At 34.4% G+C, this 15,433-nt stretch overlaps 1 protein-coding gene across 8 annotated transcripts in view; it reads right to left on the bottom strand.

Annotated features, from left to right (window-relative positions):
* Positions 1 to 15,433, bottom strand: part of XRN1 (5'-3' exoribonuclease 1) — a 37,294-nt gene that overhangs the window by 13,550 nt on the left and 8,311 nt on the right. For 6 of the 8 annotated variants that reach the window (XM_082319470.1, XM_082319471.1, XM_082319474.1 and 3 more), the window contains 21 exons: positions 15,218 to 15,386; positions 14,935 to 15,002; positions 13,789 to 13,923; positions 12,347 to 12,413; positions 11,530 to 11,632; positions 11,067 to 11,156; positions 10,755 to 10,911; positions 10,287 to 10,406; positions 9,090 to 9,259; positions 8,109 to 8,229; positions 7,913 to 8,011; positions 6,096 to 6,199; positions 5,454 to 5,585; positions 4,571 to 4,733; positions 3,992 to 4,105; positions 3,414 to 3,512; positions 3,135 to 3,250; positions 2,379 to 2,525; positions 1,883 to 1,972; positions 800 to 935; positions 14 to 70 (listed from right to left, as the gene is read on the bottom strand). In XM_082319470.1, the coding sequence (XP_082175596.1) occupies positions 14 to 70; positions 800 to 935; positions 1,883 to 1,972; positions 2,379 to 2,525; positions 3,135 to 3,250; positions 3,414 to 3,512; positions 3,992 to 4,105; positions 4,571 to 4,733; positions 5,454 to 5,585; positions 6,096 to 6,199; positions 7,913 to 8,011; positions 8,109 to 8,229; positions 9,090 to 9,259; positions 10,287 to 10,406; positions 10,755 to 10,911; positions 11,067 to 11,156; positions 11,530 to 11,632; positions 12,347 to 12,413; positions 13,789 to 13,923; positions 14,935 to 15,002; positions 15,218 to 15,386 (2,457 nt within the window). The remainder of the gene's footprint in view (positions 1 to 13; positions 71 to 799; positions 936 to 1,882; positions 1,973 to 2,378; positions 2,526 to 3,134; positions 3,251 to 3,413; positions 3,513 to 3,991; positions 4,106 to 4,570; positions 4,734 to 5,453; positions 5,586 to 6,095; positions 6,200 to 7,912; positions 8,012 to 8,108; positions 8,230 to 9,089; positions 9,260 to 10,286; positions 10,407 to 10,754; positions 10,912 to 11,066; positions 11,157 to 11,529; positions 11,633 to 12,346; positions 12,414 to 13,788; positions 13,924 to 14,934; positions 15,003 to 15,217; positions 15,387 to 15,433) is intronic. The other 2 variants (XM_082319473.1, XM_082319475.1) reach the window with 2 other exon arrangements.

Raw genomic sequence — 15,433 nt, 5'->3', positions numbered from 1 at the left:
TCACACCACTTACTCTGTACAGCAAATGGGGTTTCACAGTTACTCGCACCTTCTTGTTGCTCTTTCTCTGCTAAAGGAAAGGAACAGAAAGTCATTACAAACTAGTGTAGGAACCAACACTGGATTTCAGGTACAACAAAACACCTGAAAAGATAATGTAGAATTCTTTTGTTTCTTTTAGATAAAGGTATACAGCTTTCACGAAGTCTTTAGGATGACTAAGTCCAGTTTTCAAAACATGACTGATTCCTTACCAAAGCTCTTGCATTGTTTGGCTAATTCCAGAATTCACACCAATTTTATTGTCATGTCCTTGCAAGTAATTTCAAGGAAATCAGCCCATTATTTCATGTGGCTTTGCCTTTAGGTTTTGCTTTAGTAATTTCCTTGGCCCCTTTCTTGATCTATGGCCTTCTGGAAACAACTTTCCAATTTCCCTCAGATCAAAAAGAGAAAATGCAAGGGAAGAACAGCTGGGATTGCACTTAGAAACAGCACTTCAGTAGTTCACAATATATACTGACACCTGTTCCTTTCTGAAACCACAAAAGGCAGAGTTCAGAGTATGGCCTAATGCTGCTGAATCGCCTCAAAAAGAGTCAATTAAAAGAATAATAATGAGCTCTTCTGAATTACTGGGACAATTCACATTACAAATTCAGATCTTACATTACATTCTGTATTCTTTTTCTTTGGAATGACAAGTAATCATCGATCAATATTCTAAGTCAAGAACTTAGAAAATAATGAGCAGCTGCTTTTTGGTTCACCCTGCTCACAATGATATCAAGCTGCATACCTTGCATTTCTCTATTTCTTCTTCAATTTTCTCAACAATGGCTGCATCCAAAATTTGCAAGTCACAAGATGAGCGAGACAAAGCAGACACAGGATGTGCCTTTAACCAGGCAACAATTTCTTGAACTTTCTCAGCTCTAAATAAAAAAGAACATGAATTAAAACTTTTAACTGCATCAACTAAGCATTTTACCATGTTCCATGATTTAATCAGTCAAGTATTGAGACATAGGCACAATGCTTGCATACATTCATAAAGTAACAGAATTTAAGACTTCTGCATGAGTTTACAGCCAAAAAAAAAAAATATTTAAAAGTATTCAGTAAATTACATTTGCATCCAACCAACCAACCATGTCCAGCTGTGATTAAAGGTTCTGTGACCAGGTGTTTCTCACAACACAGTAAGAAAGAACTTCAGGGCATGCCTCTGGTAAAATGGAACACAAACCTGAGATTCTTATAATAGATAAGTCCCACAACGTTACATCTGCCTGGTAAGAGTCCTGCAGAGTGCAGCATCATGCAGACTTACCAACTCAAGCCCATGAACAGGGCTTACTAGCTAATAATAAAAGCTTTTTTAATGTCACTATAGTGTATTTGGAACCAAGGCTGCTCCTTGTCTCCCATGAAACTGACTGAATGTATACTAAAAATGTGCAAAATACTTTAAATTCTGTACATGTTATTTTTCAAATTCAAAATGATCTTAAACAATTAAAATAATTATTGCTTATTTTCCAAAAATTATCTTTTGGTGACTTTGTGACTATTCATAACTATGCTTACTGAAGGTTAGTTTAAAAGCAAGAATATGAAGTAACCATCGAAAATTAGATTTCTCATTTATTGGACTTGAGATAGGAGTCTGACAGAGACTGGGACTCCAGAACTGGAATGTACAACATTCTGATAATTTTTTCAGTCATCACTGAACAATCATGCTGCTTAAGGAAGAGCAAGGTTTCAGTTACATAGTAGCCACTATATGACCACCACCAATTTCACAGTGTTGTCAGCCTTTATTCTACTTATTCTATGGGGGGGGGGGGCGGGCGGGGGGGAGAGAAAGATGGCTTACCCATTCTCATCCTCTCCAGGCCAAATGTCATCTTCATAGAAGATATCTTCCTGGCTATTCTTGGCTATATAATTAAATAGTTCAGGGACCCTAAAAAATAAATGGGAGACAAATTTAGTTTCACATCAGCATAGACCACAAAAAAGCCTCATCAAAACAAACTCTGATGGGCTCCAAAATTTCTGGAGCCCAGATGGATGTTTTGTTGGGTTTTTTTGGGGGGGTTTTTGTTTGTTTGTTTGTTTGTTTGTTTTAATTATTTTAGTGTGATACTGTTCATTTGTCAAGGGTAAGCTGCTGACAAAATTACTCTGTCCCAAAACATGCTTCTCCTTGGAAGGAGAGACTGTTGCAGAATACTGGAATAAAAGAAATTCCATCAAGCAATCTCCGAAAGCAAACTCATCAGTTCTTAGAAGATCTGTGTCTGAAGGACAAAGTGCAAAGACTGATATAAAGGTGGATAATTTGGATAAAGTTCATATCCAACATTTACCTTTCTAAATACTCAGCAAGTAGTTGTTCTACTGCAGAAGAATACATCCATTCATTTCCAACTTTCTTAGTATAGCCAGGAACTTCCTCATTTTTCTTATTGAACTTCAGGTTTAGCCCCACATTTGCTTTGTGATCTCCATGAGGACTGGAAATAAGAAAAAGTTTACTAACTTGCAATAATATATATGTGTGCATGTACCTATGTTAAAAAAACACATAAACATACATCCTCAGCCTTAAACCACAGAAAAATCAAATTCATTGTATTGTTTACTTGTTAGCATCGCGACAGCTGTAAACGTTACAGGACATAAGCTGTGCTACGGCAGCTGTCCACATACATGCCCATACCTCATTGCAAAGGAGGGTAGGGAATATTTTACCCTGCTTCCTTAATTGAGATCTAATCAACCGCAATCTACCTGGCATTTACCAAGATGTAGAAGGATGTCCCTGAACAATCAGTGGGGAACAAATGTACACATCACAAGAAGGAAAGCCAATTTATGTCTTTCTACAATACTAAAGACAACAGAACAACTCTCCAGTAAACACAAATTAAAAAGAAGTTTATGATAGGAGAGAAAAATACTGCATATGAATTTAGTTTACAGCAAATACACTTTAAAGAAAGCTTCACATCACAAAACAGTTACACACCTGATAAAAACAGCACTTAAACACAGCAGAAATTCTGTAGAGTTGTATTAGAATTTAGAAGCTTCTCTACAGTCAACATTGACAGAGAACTTACTTTTTCTTTGATCCTCTTCCAATAAAGATGCTCCCTGTAAATCTGGAGACAAGATATCCACTTACTCCAAGACGGCTGGCCAAAACATATGCAGGATTGTATTTCACAGAATATTTCTTTAAAACAAACAAACAAAAAATATTGGCAATTCCCGAAGGATGGGGATTTCTACACAAAAGGCAAATGAATAATATGGAAGCATCCCTTAAAGATATTTACCATTGCAAAATATATTTGACACATTGTTTAAGCTTTTACTAGAAAACCAGAAGCACTTACATGCTGGTTCTGTATTAAAGGATCAAGCTGCGGTTCACACGGAATATTGAAAACTACACGAATTCTACCTTCTGTGATCACATCACGTGAATCTTGAACCTTGGAGAGAAACACAACACACAAAAAACGTTATTTAAAAACAGCAGTCTTTGGATATTAGACCTTGTAGTCTACTTTATCAACAGTTTTGCTGCAGTAGGCACAGAGGTGCTTTGAGATTCATCATCTTGCCATGACCTGTACGCTGCTTCCTCATAGAGGCAATCAAACAGCACTAAATCAAAGGAATCCATGACTGAAAATAGTCCAAAATGGGAACTCTATGTATTGCAAATTATTCCAAATAATTAATAAAAATAATCCTGCATTCAAGCTATGCTACCTTTTTCCTGTTATGCCAGCAACAGTGACAGGGAAAGCAGAAGAACCTTCTCCTCTGATTAAACCATCAGGGAATCTTTGATTTAAAATTTTAGCTAGCAAATGAACACTATGGCCACACAACATCTTAGATTATTTTAGGCTTGCAAGTAAAGAAATCTAGGGGGAAAAAAAAAAACCAAACTATTGGAACTAACTTCTCCCATGCAGCCGTAGTAAGGAGATCCCAGCATAAAGGCTGTACTTCCAGGAGGAAACAAGTCATCCAAAGTTTTGATATTTGAAAAACGAGAGTCAAAGGCTTTGATATCCTACATGAAAAAGACAAAATTGATAATGTTGAATATCATTCAGTTCCAGTAGAATAATAAAAAAGTTCATATAAATAGATGCGTATTCTAAAACATCATCTGAGTCTGGAATAATTCATTGAGGGCAAAGAAGTTAATGCTATATTACAAATGCTGTTACACAAGCAACTATGCTATGTCGTAGAGCACCACTACTGTACTTCATTCAAAATATCATCAGTAAAAAGATGACAAAAGCCATTTTTTCAGTAAGATCTCTAAATTGTGCAACAAGGTCCCAAACTTTGTGACAAAATACTTGCCTAAGCACGTTACCTTTTTTTATACAATAAATTAAATTAATTAAAGATGCTTATTTTTGTTCATTCTTTTGTTTTAAAGGAGCATAGACTCTTTTCCCCTCCCCCGCCGGCCCCAGTAGAGTAAGGAGCTATGTGCAAGAAGACACTGAACTTGTATATTTACCTTGACAACAGTTTGGTAAACAAAAGGAAGAACTTGTTTTGACCACTGCTTCTCCAAATAAACTTCTCCATTTTGGTTTAGTTGATATCTATTACCAGTGAGTAACTGAGCATATACAACTATTGATGTTTCATGAATAATTATTCCTTTTCTTCTCTGGTAGCTGAATACAAAACAGAACATCTAGATTGATTACAATAAACAGAACTGAACCAAGAGGGTGGAATTAATTTCTTGAAATAATTAAAAAAAAATTACTCTTAAAAGGATTCTAATAGTTTGCTTCCTGTTTTATAAAAAATAGTCAGGACAAATGGCTTAACCAATTGCTTATCCATTGTTACACAGCCATCACTACATAGGTAGGTGTGTTAATTTAAACACATTTTACCTGTACAGTGGGACGGGTTAGGCATAATTAAGGCAGTTAACTCAGATGACAGATAATAAAATGGCAAGCTACTGTGACTCAGTTGTGTTCCACTGGGCACCCACACCCTAGAAGAGCAAGAGCTGTATTCAAATTTAACAATGCTAAGCTATTGAAGTTGTAACTTGATACTGTATGACTCCATTCTATATACTTCCTACAGCTGAAGATTACTAAGACCAGAACAGAAAATTGAGTGGGACAGTAAATATTGAAACTCATTCATTTGAGAAATCTTTTGTAACAGCACCTAACTTTAAATAACTAGTGACTAACTCCATATATTCTGGAATTTCAACATACGCACTTTTTTTTAAATTCCAGCAGACTCATTAACCTTTATCATCAAGTATGCAGCAGCTCTTCTCTACTACTTAGGTCTGTCATACAACAACAAAACATAGCTAAGCTATAAAATGCAAAAGTTACACTTTAATTTTCAAAGTTACTTACTGCTCTGAAATGCCTTGAACTTCCTTTAACCACATGCTTTGTTCCTTATCTCCAACATAGGCCACTTTAGTTGGGGGCACTGCGTTTCCCATGTAAAGCTTCTGTGTGCCATGTGGTTCTTCTAAATAAAACCTTGAAAATATTATGACAGGTATGAATTTAACCAAAGAAGATTAATCTAGATATAACCAATTGTGAGCAAAACTAAAATAGTTAGAAATTACTTGTTAAAGACATGGAAAACTTGCAGCATCATTTCTCTACCCCTTCCACAACAGGTCACACAGCATATTTTTATAAAAAATACCAGTGTATGTGCTGAAAGGAAGATTGTATAGAAATGTTCTTTTTTTACATTGTTCTGTGTGGATTTCTGTGCATGCATTTTTCCCTCAAAGTTAAGAATGAGCTCTCCCAAACTTCTACATCTATAGCGAAATACTGAAGGACTAGAATTCTACAGAGACCAAACCTCAGAACAATGGTAAACAAAGGTTCTTCCACCAAGCCACCTTGGATACGTTTGGACTAATTTGCTGTTAGCAAGTGTTACAATAAACCCAAAACTTTTGTACAGCCTAAGAACTTATTTTAAATAAAACAATAAAGACGACAAACAACTATCTATGAAATGTCTCTTACTTAGTTTCTCCATCTGAAACAGCAACAACTCTGGCTTCTTCAAGGTGTGGCCAATTAACAAAAACACGCTTTCCAAGTACCAAACTGGCAACATTTTCTACCATCTGAAAAAAAAAAACCAAACCAGAAGTTACTATTACTAATTGTTTAACATATTAAAAGATTTTTTAAAAAATATTTTCAAACTGTTTTTACAATAAAAACTACTCTAGTTAAGGAATAGGTTTTCTTGCAGAATAAAAAGCTCATTTTATCACATTAAATTATATTTTGATACATATTACATAATCTCTGATTAGGAATGGAGAATTGTATTTGATTTTTTAGCACAAAGTATTGTATTCCAAGCGTGGCTCTTTACATATAGCACATGTTAGTTGTAAGACCTGGGTTAATTTACGTTTCAGGTATAGGCTTACTATGCACTTTTTTGTTAAATCATTTAGAACTATTTGTGTCTGTGGGACACAATAATCAAACTGACGATTTGAGATTCGTGAAGTATTTTGTACCATAGATTTTACTTTTTTATCTCACTGAAATAAAAAAATGGCACTTATGTCCAGGACTTTGCTAGCATCTGTAATTTTAGTCTCACATTATGTTCTATTTTTCCAATGAGTTTCTGCTATCTTTTAATCTATTAACGTGGCTTATTAAATTCTCTTTGCCATGTATCTTGAAAATGCACTCTCCCTATCTTTCTACTGTAAAATCCTATCTTGTTGTTTTCTTCCTGTCTCCTTTCCGGGTTTTATTTATTTTTCTCTGAAATTTTTTTCTTTTCCTGGATTTGTCTTTTGCTACCTGATATTTTTGATTATGAAATAGAGCTGGCTTTTAAAAGATGTAGAAAAAATCCTTTGCTTCTTAATGTCTCTGCATCAATTCTTTCCTCTAATTCCTCTATCAGTCTCATTTAAGTGAAAGGTGTAAGTCTGCTTTGTTGATGAAAAGGGACTGCTTAAAAAATAAAAAGCATCTATATATTCAGCTACACAAAAGACAAGGGGCACTGGTCTGGAGACTCTGCTTCCGTGCATTTATATAATTTCCAACTATTAATTAGTCAGGAGTGAGTCTCACCAACTCCTTACCTGAGAACATCTGATAGCCACCACAGAGAAATGCCAGAAACTCTACTAAGGAGACTGACACTTAATATTCTCAACTCAGGACAAATTTAAATCTTTCAGCAGATTCCCAAAACTCTAGACTGTTCCCTGCACAAATTTAGTGTTTTAATGCTAATGAACTTTATTTTTTACTATTGACTCCAATAGTCAACAAAAGCTTTCAGTGTGAACGAATACTGTTAATGTTTTCAGCGAACTGATTCAGCTAATGTTTTCAAAATATATACTAAGAGTACTACCACTTAATGGTCTCAATTTTGGGCTGGGAGCTAAGAACTTCAGAGTTCTTACTCCAGCAATTAGTTCTATGGCCTTGAGCATAAAGCCCTATTTTACCTTCCTTTCTATTAATCAAATTTTAACAATTTATACACAAAGCTTGTTTTGAAATCAAAGCATTACTAGTTAAAAGTTTTAAAAAATCTAAAGATATTCTTTTAAATTAACTATTCAATATATTTAACTATTTTTTAAGAAATGTGTTTTAAATTTTTTAAAAAACTTTTTCAGTACCACTCTAAATGTTTTTCTCCTATAATACATTATTGAGAAAATATAAATAACCAACATTTCAAATCTGACTATTTAACAAAGTCACTCTTTTCATGACAAGGTTTTTGTCTGGTGGGTTTTTTGGGTTTTTTGTTTGTTTGGGTTTTTTGTTAGGAGCTGAATGCTTACCTGTTCTTTTGAGTTCTCAGCAGCTATGATTTCTAACATCATGTTCTCTCCGTGGCTGCTTTGCTGAAACACCTGTACGCCACTTTTTCTAAGATAGAACTGGGTAAAAACAAAACAGCACATAAAACTTACTTGAACTCTTACATAGTTATCTATTAAATGCAATTGAAAACGTCAGAACAGAGAAATCTTTTACCTTATGTTTAATGTGCTTTAAAGTAGGAAATCCACAAAAATACAATGCACTCTTGTTGATTTTAGTTATCTTATTGTGGGTTATTTCTACATGCCAAGCATCCAAAGGTATTGTTTTATACCTAAAAAACAAGTTGCACAACACTTGCTCACACAGTTTGACATTTGGCTCTAGAAACTCTTATTACTCATTCAAACATTCATTAACTGACAAACCCTTCTCATTCAAACATTCATTAACTGACAAACCCTTTTCCTGTAAGGTGGCAATTAATTTAAGCCACTTGGAACCTATACAACCTATACCCATGCTATTGCTGCAAAGAGACTACTCATTAAGAAAAAGACAAAACTTCAAGCTGTGGTATGTCTCAATCTCACTATTTTAATTCATTGTTATTGTCAAATTCTAAACTAGCAATGGTTCCATACGGTATCATTCATCTTCACAACTATTCATTCTTCACTGAGTGTAATCCTGCAACAGGCATTCCTCCCCTATTTTGATTTAAGTTTGATTACTATTAAGGTTATGCTTTCATTTAATCTTGAAACCTCAGCCTGTGTTAAATAAAACCGGCTACTTTCAGGGAGAGGAAAGTGAGCAACACACTTGTGTTCAACTCTCTGAACTGGATCCAATTGCTTACTTTTTTTTTTTTACAAATGGTCTGGAATTAGTGTGCTGATAAATCATCACTATTATCAGATATTTGTACCAGTCTTTCATCCTCTGTGTCATACAAAGTTTAGTAATTCTCTAGAGTGCTCTTGCCAACTTAGCATTGGTTCATCTGTTTTGCAAAGTAACGTTTGAAGAAAAGGGACAAATACTTTTACCGTGCCATCCACAAGTAACATCTAATTCAACATTTTACATTTTTCAGTGTATATAGTGGCATATACAAGCTTTAGTTAAAATGCTAATAGAAGTATTCCAACTACTTTTAGTCTACTCTAAAATATGTTATGCCACTGTTACCTCGTATGACATCTTTCTATTGCAGGGAATTTCTCTGGCCATGGCGACATGTACTGGAACTCTGCATCTTTGTCATACCAGTACATTAAGCAAGCACTGTGAGTATTTCTTCGTTTCTCCTCTTCTTTTAGGCACTTATTACAGGATTCCATGGCCTGCAGCAGTCGTTTCTAAATTTTAGAGAAATTAGCATACGTGAAACTGGCAACAAAAATTAGCACAGAAACATCTACACTGGGAAAGTGGATACCTTCACTTTTCTGGTTAATGTGTTAATTTTCTAATTGCAGCCTCACCCGTCCTCATGTCCCAGCTCTCTGATAAAAATGGGACAATTACAATGGAATGGCTTTGGAGAATAAAGATTACCTTTTTGCAAATGTTTCCAAAGGTTAGCCGTATTTTGCCTTTTACATTTAACATACAAAGAAATATTAAAAAGATTTTAGATGTTATCATAAAATTCTGCAAAAATAACTACTGAAAAAGCCTCAAAACCTTATGGCTGATTCAAGTAGCAACGGTTGTCTTTTGTGAGAAGACTGAGTCCTGTACCTTACACTGTGAACTATGGAAACAACTGATAGGCATATGCCACCACCTGTATATATCTTAACATCTAATCTGCACTTTTATTTTCATCCATTCTTGGATATGCTCAAATTCAATCTGATAAAAGATATTACAACAACATATATAATACTGTTATCCTATATGCAAAAGGAAAATGTTACTATTTTATTCCTCTCCGTTAATGTTTTAGTGTTTGATTTGTACTTAAAGTCTTCTACCCATTACTGGTGTTCATGTGAAGAGATTTTCTGTAAAAAGACTGGTTTTTTGTTTTCAAGCGTTTCTTTTATTTTAGCTACAGACATTCTGTATTTTTATATGTACATAGGAATAGAATTTTTTTCTACAAAAACTGAAATTAAGTATTTGAATAGCTGATTAAAAACATGAATAAACAAGAAGTCATCCACATCCCTTAAGACTTCTGCCACTTGAAGCTAACTTTGCCTATGGTAACTTAATCTAGCCTTACTCTCCAGGCTGCAAACATTTATATTTTTCTGTGGTCTTATCAAGTGTTAATTTAAACTTCCATTTAATTGCATGTCTAACTACTGATTAATTAAGAAGTTTAGCAGATTTGTTATGAAGCTTTTAGAGACAGCAGATGTTGAAAGAACTAACCTCATCAATAAACGGGATTAATACTACAGCTTCCCATTCTTGCTGTTTTCCATTTAGGTCAGTTTTAAAATCCGGTGGATAATATTCTATAATAGGAGAGTCTTGACTGATCATCAAATGCTACGAAAACACAATAGAGGAATTAAACAATATCAGAGACAATTTAGCACTAATTCTAGGAAGAGATAGAGGAAGGCTGGTATTAAAACCAATTCAGGGCTGAACACAAATTCAACATTTATTATTTAACTGTCCCAGTCTGAAATTGATTAGTAAGTGCAAAGTTTTGTAACTAACTTCACAATGTACTACGAATAGTAAGAAATAGAAGTACTTAACCATACACCTAAAAATTAGAGATAGAATATAACTAAGAGGATACGCAAAAATATCAAGAAAAGAGTTACTTCAAAATAAAGCAGACAACCAGTAAGCAATAGATACACGTAATTTAATTCTAAATCCTACCTGGTAGCATTTAGGTAGCAGATCTTTGCTAGCTGCTGGAAGTACAGCAAGAAGCTGTTCAAATGGCATGAAAGGTTTTCCCAGTTCAAATTTTATTTTGAGTTCGCTGATGTTGCGAATATCTGACAGATAAGGTGCATAATGATAAGGATAATACCTGCAGGGGAAAAAACCTCTTAAGTTACTTGACTTAATTATAGCACAGCAGCGTTCACAGATCAGAAACAAACAGAACTACATTAAATGTTCCCAGCATACAAGGTGAAATATTGCTCAATCTTATGCAATTTCTCATTTGACAATTTCTCTTACCAGCTCCATGACTGAACTCCATGGTAATAATAATGCAAAATCCATTGTATTGCCTGGACATAACACTCAGCTTGATCAGCCAAGAAGTCACTTAAAAGAAAAAGGAAAGATACTTATTAATTTTTCTCATTTTCACTGGTATATAAAAATTACTTAGCACCTTGGTACACAGGTATGAAGACAGAGCATTTTGGGAACCTAATAAGACTATCGTTTTCTAGATTCCTTTATAACTAATGGATTTTTTCTCTCTGGTCCTCAAATATTTGATACAGAAAACTTGACTTGCAGCTCTCGCATTAGCCAAAAGCATCACCACTGCAGTACACTGCCATGTGTTCTCTGCTTTCAACATGAATGAATATTCTGTCTTGTATAAGACATATGCAAAGACTTGTCTTTGGTGTTTAGGAAGAAAAGAAAAACAACCAAAAAGAAACAAAAAGAAAAAGCACACACTTACTCAGAAACTACTTCTACACCCATTTTAGTCATGTAGTAAGTTCTTTTGTATTGCCTAAACTCAGTTTCAAACAGATCATCATCTTCTGGTTCATCTTCCACAGCTGAGAAAGCAGTCATGAAAAAAAAAAAAAAAAAAAAAAAAAAGGATTAACATTCACTTCTCTACTACAGTAAGGTTTGAAGACATTCAGTTTTGACTTAATGCCTTAAATTTATTCCTCATTTCACAGTTATAGGTAGGTGCTCATACCTTCCTTGCACTGAAAGTAACATGAAGCAATCAAACAAAATCTTTACCCAGAGAAAGACTGGAACTTTTTTTTTTCTCCCTTGGAAGACAGGCAACCCATTTTGTAGCCCAATTGCAAGAACAGAGAAGAGAATATAAGCCATCAGAAAATAATTTAAGAAAACGTTAAAATAAATTTTAAAATTTAATCTTTTTTCATCATCTTATATCATGGAGTAATATTTATACATTTTTGACATTAAATTTCAAAACATGAGCAAAAGACATTTCCTACAAGTGGAATGAGTTTGAAAACATAATGAAGATTTGCTCATTCATTCCTTTAATTCATCAGGGCAATACTGGTCAGGTAAGAAGCACTTCAAAAGCTTTAGCCCCACTCCCTCTCACCATAAGCCAGTGATATGCAGTTCCATTTCCCCAATAGCTGACTACATAACTCTTTCAGTTAGATTAAGGTCATCTTTGACATGAAATTCCTACAAATCTTCTAAATCTATACACAAATTAGCACGTTTTTTGTTATATATATATATATATATATGGAAAAATTATTTGCACTTACTTTTTGGGGTCACAACTTCATCTTCGTTTTTTTCTAAAGCAGCCAAACATATAGAATTTTCCTGAGCCTATTAAATGAATATTTGAGATAAAGTAAAAATACAGGATAATATGCACATACCTCATTCACAATCATAAAATCTGCAACTCAAAATGCTATAATAAAAATGTATAAATATTATTATATTATTATATTATTAATTATTATTATAATATTATCAAATCCCCTACATTTCCTTCTCTTCTAATTGCCTACGGAAAATGACTTCATCCATATAGATCAGGAAAAGGAGCAGTCTTAAATAAAATCTCAACTATCTTTAAAGAAATATCTGAATATTTCCAAAACTGTGCAGTACACATTTAAGCATTTTTACCTACATCATGCATTGTGCTACAGCACCACTATGCAATCAGTAAATTTTTAAGAGTTCAAATTACTTTTGTGGGAAGTAAGGATACAAGAAATTGTGTTTTAGAGAGTCAAACAAGCCCAACATTCACTTCATTCTCACACTACACACTGTCTTTTGTGTACAGCACTGAGTAGCTTTCAATAAGCAGAACCATTAAGTTGGCCCTCTTCCCCTGTACCTGAGATATGCAAGCTCCTGACTGTCACTGCCATTCAAAGGATCAGTCAAGATGGCTAGCTAATACTATACAGCTGCTCCAAACTTCTGTGGCAAATAAGAAAACAACCACAAATAAAGCATACCTTATTAAAGGAAGAGCTAACATCTTGCTCCTACAAACCACAAACTGCACTAAAGAACAGGATAACGACATACAGTGGCAGATTGAACTTGAAAGAATTTCCTGCTGCTACCCTACACTGTGCTGAAGGCATATATTGAAGGATAGCCGATGGAGGTGGTGGTGGGGAACATGACAGTGGGGCAGAGTCAGGATACAGAGAAAGGTGCTGTTCCTTATTAATTAGTTATATCTAGAATTGCAAGTTTAATAACCAATCTGAGATAGCTCACACCAATGAAATGGCTATTTATCTATTCATTGTCAAATAGTCGGCCAATACCAAGACACGCACGAATGACCTATCAGCGTATCTGAAATATATAAAACTTCCAGCAGGCTATGCATTGAAAAGTAAAATTATGAAGCAGAGCAAGTTTGACCATAATTCACCCAGAAGTAAGTTTTGCTGCTGTTGAGGAACAGATAAATTGACATAAAGCATTAAGTTACAGGTTTACAAGATTTCAAAAACATGAGAACTTGACCTTGACTTAACCATTTCATCACTCACAACCAGCAACACATACAGGTAGTTCCTCAAATGTTACATTTTACTACCTTTTCTGATCTCAAAAAAAAAATCTCAAAACAGAGGTTTATGCCATTTAATTTGTCTAAGATCAAATTATTGACCTGCAAAAAGTAACATTCTTATTTCCAAAACTGTGCATGTAAAACACTAACCTTTTGTTTCTTTTGTTTATTCTTTCTGGCTTCCTCTGCTGCAATACCAGCTGCCTCGTTGAGGTATTTATTGCCTACTTTACTTTCAAACCATTTTAGGTCTACAAAGACTTCACTGAAGTGTTCACGATCAAACTGTGCAGAAAGATTAAAGTAAGTTTAGAAATATTTGAGGGACGTCAAATTTAGAGTGCTAAATTAACAATGTCTTTTTAGTAGATGCATTAGATTACATCTAGAGTCATTCATACATAAATGTTTTGCCCTAAGCTACAACTAAACTAATAGATGAATATTAAAAAACTTTTTTCTTAGCAATGTATAACATACACCCAAGCCGTATTTTGTTTTCTTTCAGTAAGGCAGCAATGGGTAACAAAAAGAGTTAGGTAACTTCCACACTTCACTATCAACTCTAGAAGCAGTAGAAGCTTACAGAGTCTGGGTAATAGAGTCTTGTGCCACACACCCAACACTTTCATAGTTCTAGTGAAGAATCAGTAGACAGGGCTGAAGCAGGGACAGCAGATGAATTTCCTCCTTCCAAGTTCAGCAGAAGGCTGAGACCTTTCCATTTCCATATGGCCTATACCTTTTCTCATCTCTAGGATGAATTACTACAGTGGCACTTAACTGGATTGCCTCCGTATGCTAGTTAGTTCATGAAGAATGCTTGATGTCTGCCTCTGAGAGATACTAATGCTTCATTGCTCTTTACTAGTGATCTTCATAAAAAACTTGCAAAAAATATTGCTCTCCAAGATCTTCAGACATAGCTTACCCCACAAGAAACTGACCAGCAGGGGAAGCAAAGAATATTGCTGCCTGCAGCATGCTTTGCCGAGTACCACCGCTCATTACTCAATGAGAATTGAGGACCACGATTCTAGTGGTGAATCCTCATTTGACTTGCAGTACTAAAAGATGCTGGCTAAAGCATAGATCGAATGATTCAATCTTTTTCCTCTTATGTTATGATAATATCAGACAATAACTGACTGTATCCCATCACTTAAATGATAAAACGGCTCATTAAACCACTTGTAAAACACAGTCATTTAACAGTTCATTAAAACTACAGCATGGTGTATTTTAGGGCACTATATTGAGGTTATATTCAACAGACATAATTTCGAAGTTACTTACATCTGACAATCTTGTGAGATATTTCTCAAAACGTTTTAAATTCAGATGCCCATTTTCATTTATGTAACCTATTGGGAAAATAAAGTATGTTTTTTAAATTAACAATTTAACAATTTTAAAATTTCAATTTAAATGCCCCATAGATAATAGAATGCAATCTTGCTGGCTGTCTAAAGAAAGTGTAATAAATGCTAAACATACTAACATGGCTAAAAAGGTTAATAAATATTAACACAGGAATGTTAATGCTGCTACTTTCCATAACTAAACTGAGTATTCTTACCTCCCAGTTCTGGCAAGATAGCCATATATGTTCTATAAAGTAGCGGCAGTGCATCATGATTAATGTGTAAATGAGGTAGATGAGGAATAAAATCATTTCCTACAAGGAAACCCATTAAGATCCAATCATCTATTATCCTTTCGATATCATATTCAAAGGAAATCTTGTCCTGGGGGGGAAGGGAAAAAAAAAAAAAAAAAAAAAAAAGGAAAAAAG

The sequence above is a fragment of the Platalea leucorodia genome (genome assembly GCF_965183815.1).
Source record: "Platalea leucorodia genome assembly, chromosome: 8".
In the NCBI taxonomy this organism is placed as follows: Eukaryota; Metazoa; Chordata; class Aves; order Pelecaniformes; family Threskiornithidae; genus Platalea; species Platalea leucorodia.
This window is presented reverse-complemented; position numbering and strand designations above follow the sequence as displayed.